Below are 13,481 nucleotides of genomic sequence, written 5' to 3' on the forward strand. Positions count from 1 at the left end.
GGAGGTTGGCGATACAAAAAAAGGTCACAATATTGTGTTTAAAAAAAAAAGAAAAAAAAAAAAAAGAGCTCATCCGAAAAAAAATACACACAATATTGTGCTTTTGTACAATACAGCAATGAAAAACACTATACAAATATTATATATCAAAAATCTATAAATGTAATATATCTATTGAGGCACTTAGTTTCTAATGCAAGCAGACATTGAGGTCCTAGACATGACGATTCAGTTAACAAGCAAATTAGGTTCCCCTTCACCTGACCATTAGCGTAGATTTGAAACAAAAAGGCCCAAAACATACCTTGTGAAAATTAAACTGAACTAAAAAACTAGCCACCAGAGGGTGCTAAACTGCACAAATGGAAATCAACCCGACTTTATTTTAACAGATGTGCTTCTTTTAATATTGTGACATGATGACGACGATATATTGTGGGAGTTTTAATATCGCAATATCACGATATTGCCATTATCGTGACATGCCTACTGCTTGCTGCTGTTAGCAATATTTCATTGCCAGTGAAAGGGTGGAAGTTAGCTAAGCATCAGTAAACTGCAAGTCAAAGGACAGCAACATCAGATGTGAGCTGCTCCTGTTAGAAATTTTTATTAAGTCACATCGATATGGAATGGCACAGCATCTTTCCTTGGGAAACAGGAACTAACATGAAATATTAAAAGTCAGCCATCAAGGCTTCTCTCTGTACAAATAATTAAAATCAAATAGCTTTTGAAATGTAAAATAATTATAAATACCAAAAAATGTACAAATTACTTCCCCTCAATTGTATTCCCTTGTTGCTGTTATACAAGTTGAGGTTTTTCACTAGTGCTGATCAGAATGTATAAATAAATCTCCCCTGTGTTTTCACGTCTTGATGAGTCCTTCTAGAAAGTCCTTCTCGACCATTTCCTCAATGTTTTGGCGAGCTCGACTCCAGAACACTTTCTGGCTCTCCAGTTTGTGGCCCTCCTTTTGACAAGGAAAGGAGCCGGCTGCACGGTTGTGAGCGTAAGCAGGACATGAGCGGCTGCTGGCTTTGCTGTTAAACACCTGGCTGAGCAGGTTGAAGAAAGGAAGCAGCTGCTCCATGCTGCGGATTACGTAGAGGGTTAGCATCAGGTGGCCTGGCTCCCAAGAAAGAGTTCGAGTGAAGCAGTCGTCTTCTGGATTTTTCTGTGTAGAAGACATTGTCAGCAAGAGCATTGAGTGCAGTACAGAACTATGCCACATTGCCCCATGAAAATTGCCAAAACCAGATGAATATGGTTTCTTACAGTGGTGGACTTTAGGTCCTTTGTTTCTCAGCAATTGTCCAGTTTCACATCACACTCATTCAATAAGCTAGTGTAAAATTGGGAAGCTCACGTACCTTAGCTCGTTTCCTCAGCAGCTTGGCTAGTCGGACCACGTACGGTTTAAACTCCCGCTGGTGAGTCCCTTGCCGTCTCACCTCCATTCCAGAATCATCTGAGGCTTCAGGGATGAATGCCCACCGGTACCTGGGATCAATAAAGACAGCAACATGCTGAAACCCACTCAAAGTCTGTAAACCTTATAGAATAGGCTCGCAAAATACTAACATTTGGAACTGAGGCAGGCTTTCGGGCGGAAGGGTCAAGGCCAAGTCCAGCAGCTTGCAAGCCGACAGATAGAGGTTGAGCCAGCGTTGGCTGTTGTAGGACGTTGAGAAGCCATTCCCTCCAGAATAGGTGGTTTCCAAGCCGGCCACAGATGGCCCAGATGTCCTAAGGAGGGCCAGACAGGATTAGTCATCTGGGTTAAGAGAAATATGTCATTACAGTGGAACCTCAGCTCACGAACAAATCGGTTTGCAACCAATAATCTTTGGGCGCATGTTGCGTGTCATGTCCAGGAATTGCGAAATGGCAAAGGTGACTTGGTTCTAGGGCTCGAACAGATTAATTCTATTTCCATGCATTTTAGTCAGAAAAATTGCTCTGGTTCATGAATCAAGCCTTCAGGAACTGATGTTCAGTCTCTTAACCTTACAGTAATAAAGTAGCCAAAGTGATTGATTGCTAATTCGGCTAATTGAAGCCATGGTGAGAGTCACAGGCTAAAGACTACAGCTTGGATGGTGGTTTTACATGTCGACATCCTCCTCCCTGTGTATTACATAGGGACGATCTAGGCTGTCTCCACGGCAACGAAACAATATGCCTGACGCATCGACGGGGGACACTGACACACTATCCTGTTATCATCACCTTCGTTGGATTCCAAATTTCTTCCCCGTGATGTTGCCTGTGATGCGGCATGCTCACAGACTTAGCTGCTAATTCAGCCGGTGTTAAGTCAATTTTGTTGCTCTGCACTTGTGTATGTGCAATGACAATCAAAATCCATTTAAAAACTTGTACCTTGATATGTCCTCATCTGCTGTCAACTCTTGCTCCATCAACAGAAACACTTGAACCTACAAAGAAACAGATGTTGAGGTTACGAAATGGACAATAGACAAATCCAATAAACAACAATGTACGCGAGAAATTCTCTTTCAAGAACGTATTGAGAGCTCACCAGCTCAGTGATCATGGTGGGCCATAATGAGGTGAGGTGTTGAGGCGACATGCGCAGCAACAGCACCCTGAAGAAGAGAAACACCTGCGCATGCAGAATGGGCACCTGAGGAAGACGCAGGCTCTCCACAAGGCGCTCTGAGATAACACGGAGTGACATATGCATATTTAAATAGTACAAAAGTGAAAAGTTGATGCAATCAATAGTTGCCTTACTAGAGCTCTTCGTTACCTTGTATGTCAGGGAGGTATTTTTGGTACTGGTCCACTTCACTACTGTAGATGGTGAAGGCCAGGCGCTTGAGCAACATAGCCCTCTGTTCCAGCTCAGCATCTCGGTTGGTGAACAGACTCACTGAGCTGCTCTGGGCTACAGCCACACGGGCTGAGGGAGGACAAAGAGACAAACATCTGTCAGAGTTTAAAATCATGCACTCAATTCTGAAAGAAAGGTTTCCTTCATTTCCTAATTTTTACTACATTTTTTTACAAAAAAAGTTTGGCAATAACTTGTTCTTGTCTGTAAAGATTGAAGAGATTTTTGGAGCAAAATCAGAAGATTTATAATGCCGCAGGTTTTATTATGTGATGTCAACTAATGGAAAACAATCAAGATCTTGTGAACGGAAATTTGGTAAAAATAGTCTCAGTAAATTATCAATAACAGGTGCATTTACTATAACAGACGATCTCGCTGTAATAATCATGACTAATTAAAAAATAACGCATACTCATAAGATCTCTGAATGTGGTCTTGTCATGAGTCATCAAATGGTCAATGATTGCCCTCCAGCTGGAAAGAAATATATACATATTAGACAATCACAAACAAAATAATAAAGAATGCAAAAATGTGTCTCCTATTTGTCATGGATTAATAATGTCCATCATATTTCACTTAGGTATCTGTTCTACCTCTGCTTTCTAACTCATTTGCTCCCAAAAACGTAGAAATATGTTTTATTTTATATGTTGTAGTGTCTCAAAGACGTATTTATACATTTTTATGGTATTTTTTTTATGCTAGAGCATACAGAAGGCTTTGATGCAGCCTCTCAACTGCAAAGAACGGTTGCAGAAATGGTAATTTCTGAAACAGTTGCATAAATGGCCAGGAGGTGGCAGCAGAGCAAAGGAGATCAACCAGGGCCAAGTTGAAAAAAAGCTCAATTACTCACAATTCTAAATAGATTGATTAAACTTAGCTATATTCTAATGCTAATTGCTGCAAAACGGAAACAGATATTTTTTTTTCTTGATGAAAGAAGAGACTTTAATCTTTCTTTTGATAGGGTTTTATAGCAATGGAACACAATATTCTGTGGGCTTTGCAAAATCAGTCAAAATCCAGTAAAAAAGCCAGGAGTGAAGGGGATTGCTTCTGTGAAAATGGCTGAGAGCGAATGTTCTACCTCTGCTTTTTAAATACTTAACGTGTGCGTGTAAATCAACACCATGTAGTCTATATCTCTGGTAATAAATAAAAATATTAATTAAATTAATGTGAATTATTACAGTATATAAACAATGTTAATTCATTTTAAACCCATCTCTTTTTCTTTTTTTGTGTTGCACACTGGTCTCAATCTGAAGCAGAAAAATGGACCTAAGAGAAAACACTCCTGGTTCACAATGACCGACTCTTACTCACTGGCTGACACAGGATGAGTCCATCTGGAAGAAAGTGTGGTCCATAAAGAGGTCAAAGGCCTCCTTCTTCCAGGCCCGACGTGTGTACTGGTACCCACTTAGACTGCTCAGCAGCTGGATGCAGGCCCGGTAGCTGGGAGCATTGTGAGCACTACAAGCGGGATCAAGATAATGCACTATATTATCATCAGCTCTTGGATTTGGAATTTTAATAGATGAAATGTTTTTTCCCCTGTACTGTGCTTCATTCAGTATATTTGTTATGTATATATAACAGCATCACATATTTGCAATATCAGTTCTGTTGAAGGCAAAAACACCCAACACACATGTACGTATTATTCATAGCATGTACTTACCTGTGGTTACGTAAGTAGGGAACTACATAGTGCATGATATTAACCAGCAGTGGTATAACCCGCTCCTTCTCATCACTGTAGAACACCATGTCCAACAAGTGAGCCAGCACCTGCCGATGAATTCATGTCAGTCTTTCACTGCGTATGCAATCTGAACACGGCAGCACTCAGAGACAATATCTCTCAATATGATTTGATTTTACACATTCAGCTGATTTAAATCAGTGCCTAGACTGCCAACAGTAATTGCACTGCAGCAGTACGGTGACACAGTGAAGTGCGGAGAATAAATTACCATATGTATAAACAAAAGTGGAAAACACTGTGACAAGAAAGCTGAACCTGCTGCATTGGCTCTCCTCTACAGCTGGAAAGATGAGGTTAGTGATTTGTCGGGCTCGCTTCAGAGCACCAAAGAGGTTAGATTTATAGGCCTCTTGACAATTATTAATGTGTCCCACCATTCCAGTGTCAGCAGGGAAAAACTCTGGCTTCCTTACTTAGAATATATGGTACTAAATGAAAATGGGGGTGGAGGCCATTTATCAGCATATCAGTTGTTTACGCCAGGTAAATTGAACTCTTGTTTGTGTAAGTGCAAACACCGTCATAGAACATTGGTGCCTAACAAACAGGTGGGCCTTTTTATGATAAGATATATTGATGGACTTGTTATGGTTGTAAATAATCTTTGCTGAGCAGTATACACACAGGACTAAAAAGGCTCCTGTAAGACAGCTATGACAGCAATTTCAAGGATGCAGCGGAACACACCAACTACAATTTTGCACAGATTTGAACATTGTATAAACAAGAACTAGAGGTTATTGTTTGGTGCTCTTTTTTTAACTGAACCACCATCGTCATGGAATAACTTAAAGGTTTACAGCACATCTGGGCAAAGTAGGGCGCTTGGGCCCTAGCCGTCCTGTCCACAGTCTTTTGAGTCACAGACTTTATGAAGTAAAAAAATAAATGTATGCGCTACTTTTATTTTGATGTCCACACCTCTCAATTGGTCTAAAAGTCAAATTAATTACGTTATTATTACTTTTAGCCGTGACCGAGTGGTTAAGATCATCATCACCTGCAACCATGGGAACCTCGGTTCTAGACCTGGATTTCCCAGATCAAAGTGCCGGATTTCGGGGGGGGGGGGGGGGAATGGGGGGTGCTCACACCACTGCAATCAAGAATGACTAAATATTGATCGTAAACGGTTGGAGGACGGAGCTGAATCAGACACAAATGTTTTACCTCAGCCAGCAGCGTGAGCGCATGAACGCTGTAGACAGATGGGGTGAAGCTGGAGGCCTCCATAACTGTGAGCATTAAATCTACAAAACACACAAATAAAATATTAGCAGGGGCTAACGAGCACATTCAGGATAATTTTTTAATTCAATAAAAGTTTCACATGAACAAGTCAGTAATTATGTTATTCGCTCCTTTCACATCTAGTCTATTTTTCAGAGTACTTGCTTTAGCTGGACTGCACCCTGCAGAACACTCAAAATGGTGTAAAAAGTACACAGTGTGTTTCTTAAGTATAGGAATCAAACCTTCAACATCTGCTTCGAGGTTAGTTCCGTCCACAACTATCTGAGGAGAGGCCTTCACTTCCAGGTTTCTCCTCAGCCATGTAGTTTGCTCCAGAGACGAACCTGCAATTGTCCCAATGGCTTCTACCACTTTGTGTGTCACATCCTGAATACCATCAAAAGTCAGAAACAACAAAAATAGCTCATGAGAATGATTGTAGGTTGTGGATAATAAATCAAGATAATGATCGTCAATCGGGTAGAAATCTCCTATGTCCAAATTTGCTCAATTAAATATTTTTTCACAAATTGATCCTACTGGTCACTCCCCACGTGGGTCTGTTTGCCTAAAAATTATAGACCAATATAAAGTGTTGAAAATGGCTTGAAGATTCAATGCCAATGGCTCAACAAGCACGCTGTTAATTGTATTGATTTCCTGAAAAGTGACGATTTTTGACATACGTGGATTCTGCCTGACAGAAGTGACATGTTTGAATCAAATTAAGAGACATCATGCAAAATGTAAGCAACCGAAGTTACAACCTGGAGCTCTCGCTGGTCCTTCTTGCTTTCCAGATTAGGGTTCTTCAAAATGAATTCATTCAGAACACTAGACAATAGAAATGGAAATTGGGACTATGTAAAATAGAAAATAGTGAACCAAGGTTAAATCTCAACACCTTAATTTGTTCAGACATACACTTAACAATATACACTATAATGAGTATTACAAAATGAAGTGATGTACAATATAATACGAGATTTTAGAGAGGAAGTAACAATAAAAATAGGAGTGAACTGTGAAGAAAAAAAGACACCAACCCAAGTATTAAAAACTGTCCTGGGGCAGGCAAGCTCAACTGTACTGAGTCCTTCAGCAGAGCCAGCAGAGAAGGCCAGCTATCAACTAAAGTAGATACAGAAATCCTGTGACAAAAAAAAAAGAAAAAAAAAGAACACATGTTGTTTGGATGTGGAAGCAGCAGATTTACAACTGTATGTGTAAATACACTGTGTACTGATGATATATAATGAAACTCACCTCTGGACATATGCATAGAAGAACTGCAGCATGCAGACCTCCAAAGAAAGGTGTTTCTAAAAGATCCCAAAACAACGTAATGAATGCCCATGTATAAAGTGAAAAAGATCCTTGTGTCAATCCAGGTGGTAACAGCAACAAAGTCCATAACACAAACCTTATCCTTTGCAATAGCTGGTGGCTGCTTCAGAACTTCTTTCACTGTGTGCATGACCGTTTCAGTGCGCATGGCGCTCACCGAGCGAACCAACTCAACCAGCAGCAACTGTTCATCACTGGCTACAGGAATCACCTGAAGGTCCAAAGCAGAACTCTTAGCTCATATAAATGTGACAAAAAAAGTACAAAGATATCCATCCATTCAACCATTTATCTGAACTACTTATTCCTTACAAGGGTCACGGAGGTGCTGGAGCCTATCCCAGCTGGCTTTGGGCAGTATAAGCCCACCACCAAATATAAGGATTTTGTTATAGCAGTATTCTCAACTTTCTTTCACTTTCACTTGGTGGCTGATGTAAGCTGATCACAGATCACTAACACATATTCATTGACTCCCAGCCATTTTCGCAGACGCAATCCCCTTCACTTGACTGTTTTACTGGATTTTGACTGATTTTGCAAGGCCCACAGAATATCGTGTTCTATTGTTATAAAAACATGGAACCTACCAAAAGAAAGACTAAAGTCTCTTCTTATGTCAGGAAAAAATATTTCTATCCGTTTCCATTTTGCAGCGATTGGCATGAGAACAGGGGTGGCAAACTATGGTCCTCGAGGGCCAGAGTCCTGCAGGTTTTAAGAGATTTCCCTACTCGAAGTGCAGCTGATTCCAATTAACAGGCTCGTTATCAGGCTTCTGTAGCACTTGCTGATGAGCTGATCATGAATCAGCTTTGTTGAAGAATGGAAATATCCAAAACCTGCAGGACTGTGGCCCTCGAGGACCGCATCTTGCCACATGTGTATTGAGAATATAAAGTTTCATCATTATTCACAAATCTATTTGTGAATAATATATCTATATCTAGAACTGTTAGTAATTGAGCTTTTTATCAACATGGTCCTGCTTGACCTCCTTTGCTCTGTTGCCACCTGCTGACCGTTTGTGTAGTATCTACCATTTCTTCAACCGGGGTGTTTTTTGTTTTGTTTTACTTAGTTTTCCTAATCGGACAGGGATTGACAATATTGATATTGATTTATGTTATTTTCTGACTTCTTTGCTAAGCTTAGTGAGCCGGCTCAAATGCTAGTGAATTCAGTACAGTAATCTCTGTATGATGTGGTCTAATAAATATGTTAAGCACTGTACATATGAGTGGTTGTAAACTCTGTACTACTAACCGTCTGTTTTGTTGAAAGTTGTACGTACGTAATTCATTTTTTGAGAGTAGTTCTAAAAGCCAATAGCTTTTATTGCCTTCAAACCCTATAACACTTTGGAGTACCATGCTAAAAACACAACTAAACTATGCATCTTAGCATTTTTATTTAAAAAAATAATAAAAGTTGTGCGAGTGAAAATATGTCACATGTCACTTAAATTTTACATCACCCACTTTATTTCTGACTGGAGTCTTGATCTGTTTCCTTTCATTCCAAACATATGCGATCGCTGCCATGAAGTGAGCACCATGGTTCATGGAGATTGGGCCAAGCAACTCAAGGATTTGCTGACGAATTTTCTGTAGATAAGAAACAAGTGGGGAATTTATGTTATGTCCTATCTATTAACTTTAAAAATAATCATATCAGCATTATCAGCACCAGTATACAGAATAGTATGATTGTGGCATTACATTAAAAAAAACATCGCAAAAAATAATCAAATTATAAAATTAATTAATAACAATGAACTTAAATTATGAAGATTAGTGCACATAATATCACCAATAACTGTCATTCTTTGGGGTCATAGTAAACATCTGTTAGCCAAAATAAATCATAATGTTAAATAAAGTTTTGAAATGACTGACAGGTGATGTTAGCTGGTATATGACAGACTGGGTCAAACCATTCCACATTGAATAACATTTTAAGAACATAACTTTTACTTAAGTATTTGCATAATTTAATTATTTTGAAAGAATTTTTGCATGGATGCTACTTTCTAAATGTATTTTTAAATCCCACTTACACTCTGGAGTGCCTTTCTGTACCCAGAGGTAAACACTCATATTTGAGAACCACTGATCTATACAGTGCAATGATGAAACAAAAATGGAATACCATATTTCCTCCCAGTGCTCTCATCAAAGCAGCAGAGCGTGCAGGTAAAGGAGATTGACCAAAGCAGTGAAAAAGAGGGCTACTTTAAAAGACCAAGATTGACCAAAACAGTGGGGGGAAAAAAAATATAACTTAGTATAGAGTGAAACTACATTATAGGTAGGAGCATTAAAAACATGCACTTGTGCAAATGTGACTAGGTGATAATGGATACCAGGATTTTTTCTTTTTTTGCTGTATATACCAGGTGCATGTTAACTAAAACGTATTGTACATCACACAAAGTTCTTTAATGCTATTCTTAAATTATTGGGGATATTATACTGTTGCTGTAGATCAGACCACCCAAAGGTTTATACCAGCGCTGTCAAAGTTAAAGCGTTAACTAATGAATTAATCACAAAAAATTATCGCATTAATCATTGTATTAGCACAGATTAATCACACTATTACTTTTGACCGCACATGATCCTTTTTAGCCGACAGTGCATGGTTACATTAAAGGTAGCTGTTGGAGTTTGAGCAATAAACATAACTACATGCATGAAAGTAAAGCATTTAATAAATGTTTACATATGTCGTAGGTCATTTTTTCCCCATTTTAAATTATGCAAATAATTAATTTAATCGAAAAAGCAGGATGAGCGTGCAATGGATCTAAATTTTTGCAGACGTCCTCATAATATTAAATGTCGAAAAAATTAACACATAACAGGTGCGCTTCAAATTTAGCGGGCAAAATATGTTGGGGAAAAAAAGCCTTTTTAAGTGAGTGATTAATTATGATTAATCAAAATTCTAAGATGTGATTAATCTGATAAAAAAAAAATAATCGTTTGACAGCTCTAGTTTATACACACATTCACATTACACTACCTATGACCGCAACTGATATATACATTCTTTATAACTGTATTGACAAATTAGACTTTGAATACACCTTGAGTTGTCAGACATCTTTCATCTTATAATGCTGAAATATTATAAATATGGTCCTCAAATGGCTGTAATAAGGTCACAAATACAGTATTGTACTTCTACGTGCCTTAGTGGAGCCCAAATTGATGTTGGAAGTGGAAGCAGCAGAAGCAGCAGCTGGCTTCTCAGAGCTGTCAGCATGGTGGAGGACACTCCACAGCAGTGTGACAGATGACATGATAGTGTGGAGGATGGACAGGATGCCTGAACGAGCCTCAGCCAGGTGCTTCTGGTCAACACTCACATGTAACTGACAAGAGATATATATGATTCAGCAATGCAAACAATAATAATACTAAGTGTCACAGATGTATTGATGTTCATCATACAGAGTAATTGGGAAGACAATAATACGGTATTCAGCAGAATTTATTTTGCGAGAAGGTTGTTGGGTTTACAGTACTTAAATTACGTGGTCTGAAGGACCCTCACCTGGTGGTACTGGGAAGTGGGATCAAGCAGGCAGTAGTGGATGATTGCAGTAATTCCCTCTAGTACTGTGAGTAACAGGTCAGGAGGAATGCAGACAGCCATCCATTGGGGTCTACAAAAACAAAAGATTATATGTACTGTATATGGAAGCTTATTTAGTTACAAATATGGTTACTTCATCCAGTGCTATACAGACTGTTTTCATTCCAAGGCTTAAGGTGCCACCTGGTGTTAAAAACCTGACTTACATGTAAAAATGCAGTTTGCAGCCTGAATGGCAAACTTAAATTGTATCTTTGTTCAGTTTATATATTGTAATAATTGCAATTTTTCTTTAACTTGATAGTTACCATAATGAATTCTATCTCAACATGTTTTTATATATTTTTTTCACCTTCCCTTCAGCGATTTGAGCTGTATTTGCAATTTAAATAATGCATGCATTACAAATATTGGCTGCACTATACATGATATAATTCTTAATACCTGGTGTCAGTAATCCCTGTCTCATAGCGGTACTGGTGAAGAAGATTATCCAAGTTCCTGCAAAGCTGCAGTGTGACTGATGCAACCACCCTTCTTAGAATCCTCCTCATGTATGGCAGCGTGGCTGTGATGAGTCCAATCCACTGAGGGTGCATCTTACACGCATGGTGTTGATGCAGTGCCCTGATGACGGCGCACAAAAACATGCCCTGCGCTGTGATCGGCTGTCCGTGAAGGTACTGTAGTGATGTCATTGGCTGCTGCGGGTTGACATGCTCCACTTCTCCACCTAACATTTCAAACCCAGTTCCTGTGCTGCTGCCTGCTCCTACGCCTGCCGCCACTCCTGCCGCAGGTTCTCCTCCTTCTTCGACCGGCACCAGAACTCTGTGCTCGAGTACGACTAGGCTCTGTAGCAGTCTTAGTAACTGGGACTGGACTGCGCCACAACTGTCCATCTGATCCTCTGACAAGTTGATAACACAGTCCTCAGACAGGCCTTCCTCCACTGCGGACATGTTTACACCAGCCGCCCGTTGGTCATGCCATTTCTGGGCGCTGAATATAGAGGAGAGCAGGCAATGGAGTACCACCTTCTGAACTTTACATTTAGACAGGACATCATAGATGAAACTAGCAAATCCCTTTGCTGAGCCCCCTGTGACTTTGGCCAGCTCACTGAAAAGAAGAGTTAATACCTCTATACTGGTTAGCTGCATGGCCCGGTTTCCGGCCAAGTCCTGAGGGCCTGCTGTTACATGGGCAGAGTAAAAGCTTCTTAGGAAGTATAGGCAGAGCGATATGATGATTTCCAAATACATGGCACTGCGGAATGAGTGGGAGTGGGAGTCTTGTGGGATGGGGCAATAGAAGTCTTTGCCCATGACAGAGACCCTGTGACGAGCTAGGAGGTTTTGGAGCAAAGACAGCTGGGGGGTGTAGGTGTTATTGATGCTAGTAGTGGAGATAGCACTTACAAACCCTGAGGGTGCCGACCTCAGCATGGCTGCAATTGCCGAAAGTGCATGCAGGGCCCTGGAGGAGTCGTATAACTGCAGATATAGAAGAACATGCTGGTAGAGAGGGTGGATATTGAAGCGAGGTTTGGCGGCCGATGATCTACGCCCTGCGACACTGACACCTCCAACATTTCCACCTGAGCATCCACTGGGTGAGCCGATGTCACTTTCAATTTCTGATACCTCACCTTCCCCACAGCTATACCAGTTCTCCAGATCGAGGCTATCCCCAAAGAATATACTGGGGGTTTGCGTTTTTTCAGCCTGGCTTGCTGCCTTTCTTTGTCTCTCCTCTTCTTTCCTTTTGGACTTTTTCGTCTTAGGCTTAGCCCCTGCGGATTTGTCAGCCAGCTTCTCCATGATTTTGCCTTTAAGGCTGAGCTGGGTGCTGCTATGGCTACGTTTGCGTGCTTGAGAGGTGTCCAACTGCAGATTGCTCTCTGAAATAGTTGGGTCCGAGTTGTCAGGTAATGTGACGATGGAAGGTGAGGAACTGTGACGGATGATGCCCTCTCTGTGCTGCTCTCCTGCAGCAACATCAGTTGAAGGGACACCGAGGAATTCCAGTGTTCCTTCAGCCAGCATTTCTGGGAGCGTCTGGTGGTTGGAGCTGTGAGGAGGACCGGAGTCAAGCTGGGGACCCATGGATGTTTCTGAGGAAGTGCTCTCAGAGTCTGACTGAGGCCAGTCTTCAGACTGCATTGGCACATCAACAGACTCCTCAGCTACTAAACTCAGAACATTTTCTATAAGATCATTTACAACAGAGAAAACAGTCTCCTCTACTGAGTCTTCAGACATATAATCTGAGGAAGCAGGTTGCTGGTCTGAACTGTTGGACGTGCTGTTTACAGCCTCTGGCTCATCAAAACTTTGATTTTCCACTGGAGAGGACTGAGAACCAGTTGATTCGGAGGAATGGGGCTCCTCCTGCTGGTCAGCAGACCGAAATGCACCGGTTAGTTGTAAATTCTCACTGCTCAGACTCAGTATCGACAGACTGTCACTCAGAGGGTTAACGGTAAGACAAAATGGCTCCATGTCACCGACTTCCAGACCTGGGAAATCTCTCTGTGCCATCCTGTCCACTTGGATATCACTGAGGTCTAATGACAGAAATCAAAAAAAGAATAAAACATTAATGTAACAAGGCAATGGAAAGAAAACACATGGTTGATAGTCACAGCTACTA

At 40.6% G+C, this 13,481-nt stretch overlaps 1 protein-coding gene across 4 annotated transcripts in view; it reads right to left on the minus strand.

Annotated features, from left to right (window-relative positions):
• Nucleotides 1-586: 586 nt before the first annotated feature.
• dop1a (DOP1 leucine zipper like protein A) overlaps nt 587-13,481 on the minus strand; it is a 32,288-nt gene continuing 19,393 nt past the window's right edge. For all 4 annotated transcript variants that reach the window (XM_077526566.1, XM_077526567.1, XM_077526565.1 and 1 more), the window contains 19 exons: nt 11,271-13,395; nt 10,785-10,896; nt 10,420-10,602; nt 8,705-8,830; nt 7,300-7,434; nt 7,143-7,198; nt 6,923-7,027; nt 6,644-6,710; nt 6,119-6,263; nt 5,814-5,893; nt 4,557-4,666; nt 4,199-4,348; nt 3,279-3,340; nt 2,780-2,932; nt 2,549-2,685; nt 2,389-2,444; nt 1,588-1,752; nt 1,377-1,506; nt 587-1,180 (listed from right to left, as the gene is read on the minus strand). In XM_077526566.1, coding sequence (XP_077382692.1) covers nt 872-1,180; nt 1,377-1,506; nt 1,588-1,752; nt 2,389-2,444; nt 2,549-2,685; nt 2,780-2,932; nt 3,279-3,340; nt 4,199-4,348; nt 4,557-4,666; nt 5,814-5,893; nt 6,119-6,263; nt 6,644-6,710; nt 6,923-7,027; nt 7,143-7,198; nt 7,300-7,434; nt 8,705-8,830; nt 10,420-10,602; nt 10,785-10,896; nt 11,271-13,395 — 4,406 coding nt within the window. In that variant the 3' untranslated portion in view covers nt 587-871. The remainder of the gene's footprint in view (nt 1,181-1,376; nt 1,507-1,587; nt 1,753-2,388; nt 2,445-2,548; nt 2,686-2,779; nt 2,933-3,278; nt 3,341-4,198; nt 4,349-4,556; nt 4,667-5,813; nt 5,894-6,118; nt 6,264-6,643; nt 6,711-6,922; nt 7,028-7,142; nt 7,199-7,299; nt 7,435-8,704; nt 8,831-10,419; nt 10,603-10,784; nt 10,897-11,270; nt 13,396-13,481) is intronic.

Source organism: Festucalex cinctus, chromosome 7, assembly GCF_051991245.1.
Source record: "Festucalex cinctus isolate MCC-2025b chromosome 7, RoL_Fcin_1.0, whole genome shotgun sequence".
Taxonomy (NCBI): domain Eukaryota; kingdom Metazoa; phylum Chordata; class Actinopteri; order Syngnathiformes; family Syngnathidae; genus Festucalex; species Festucalex cinctus.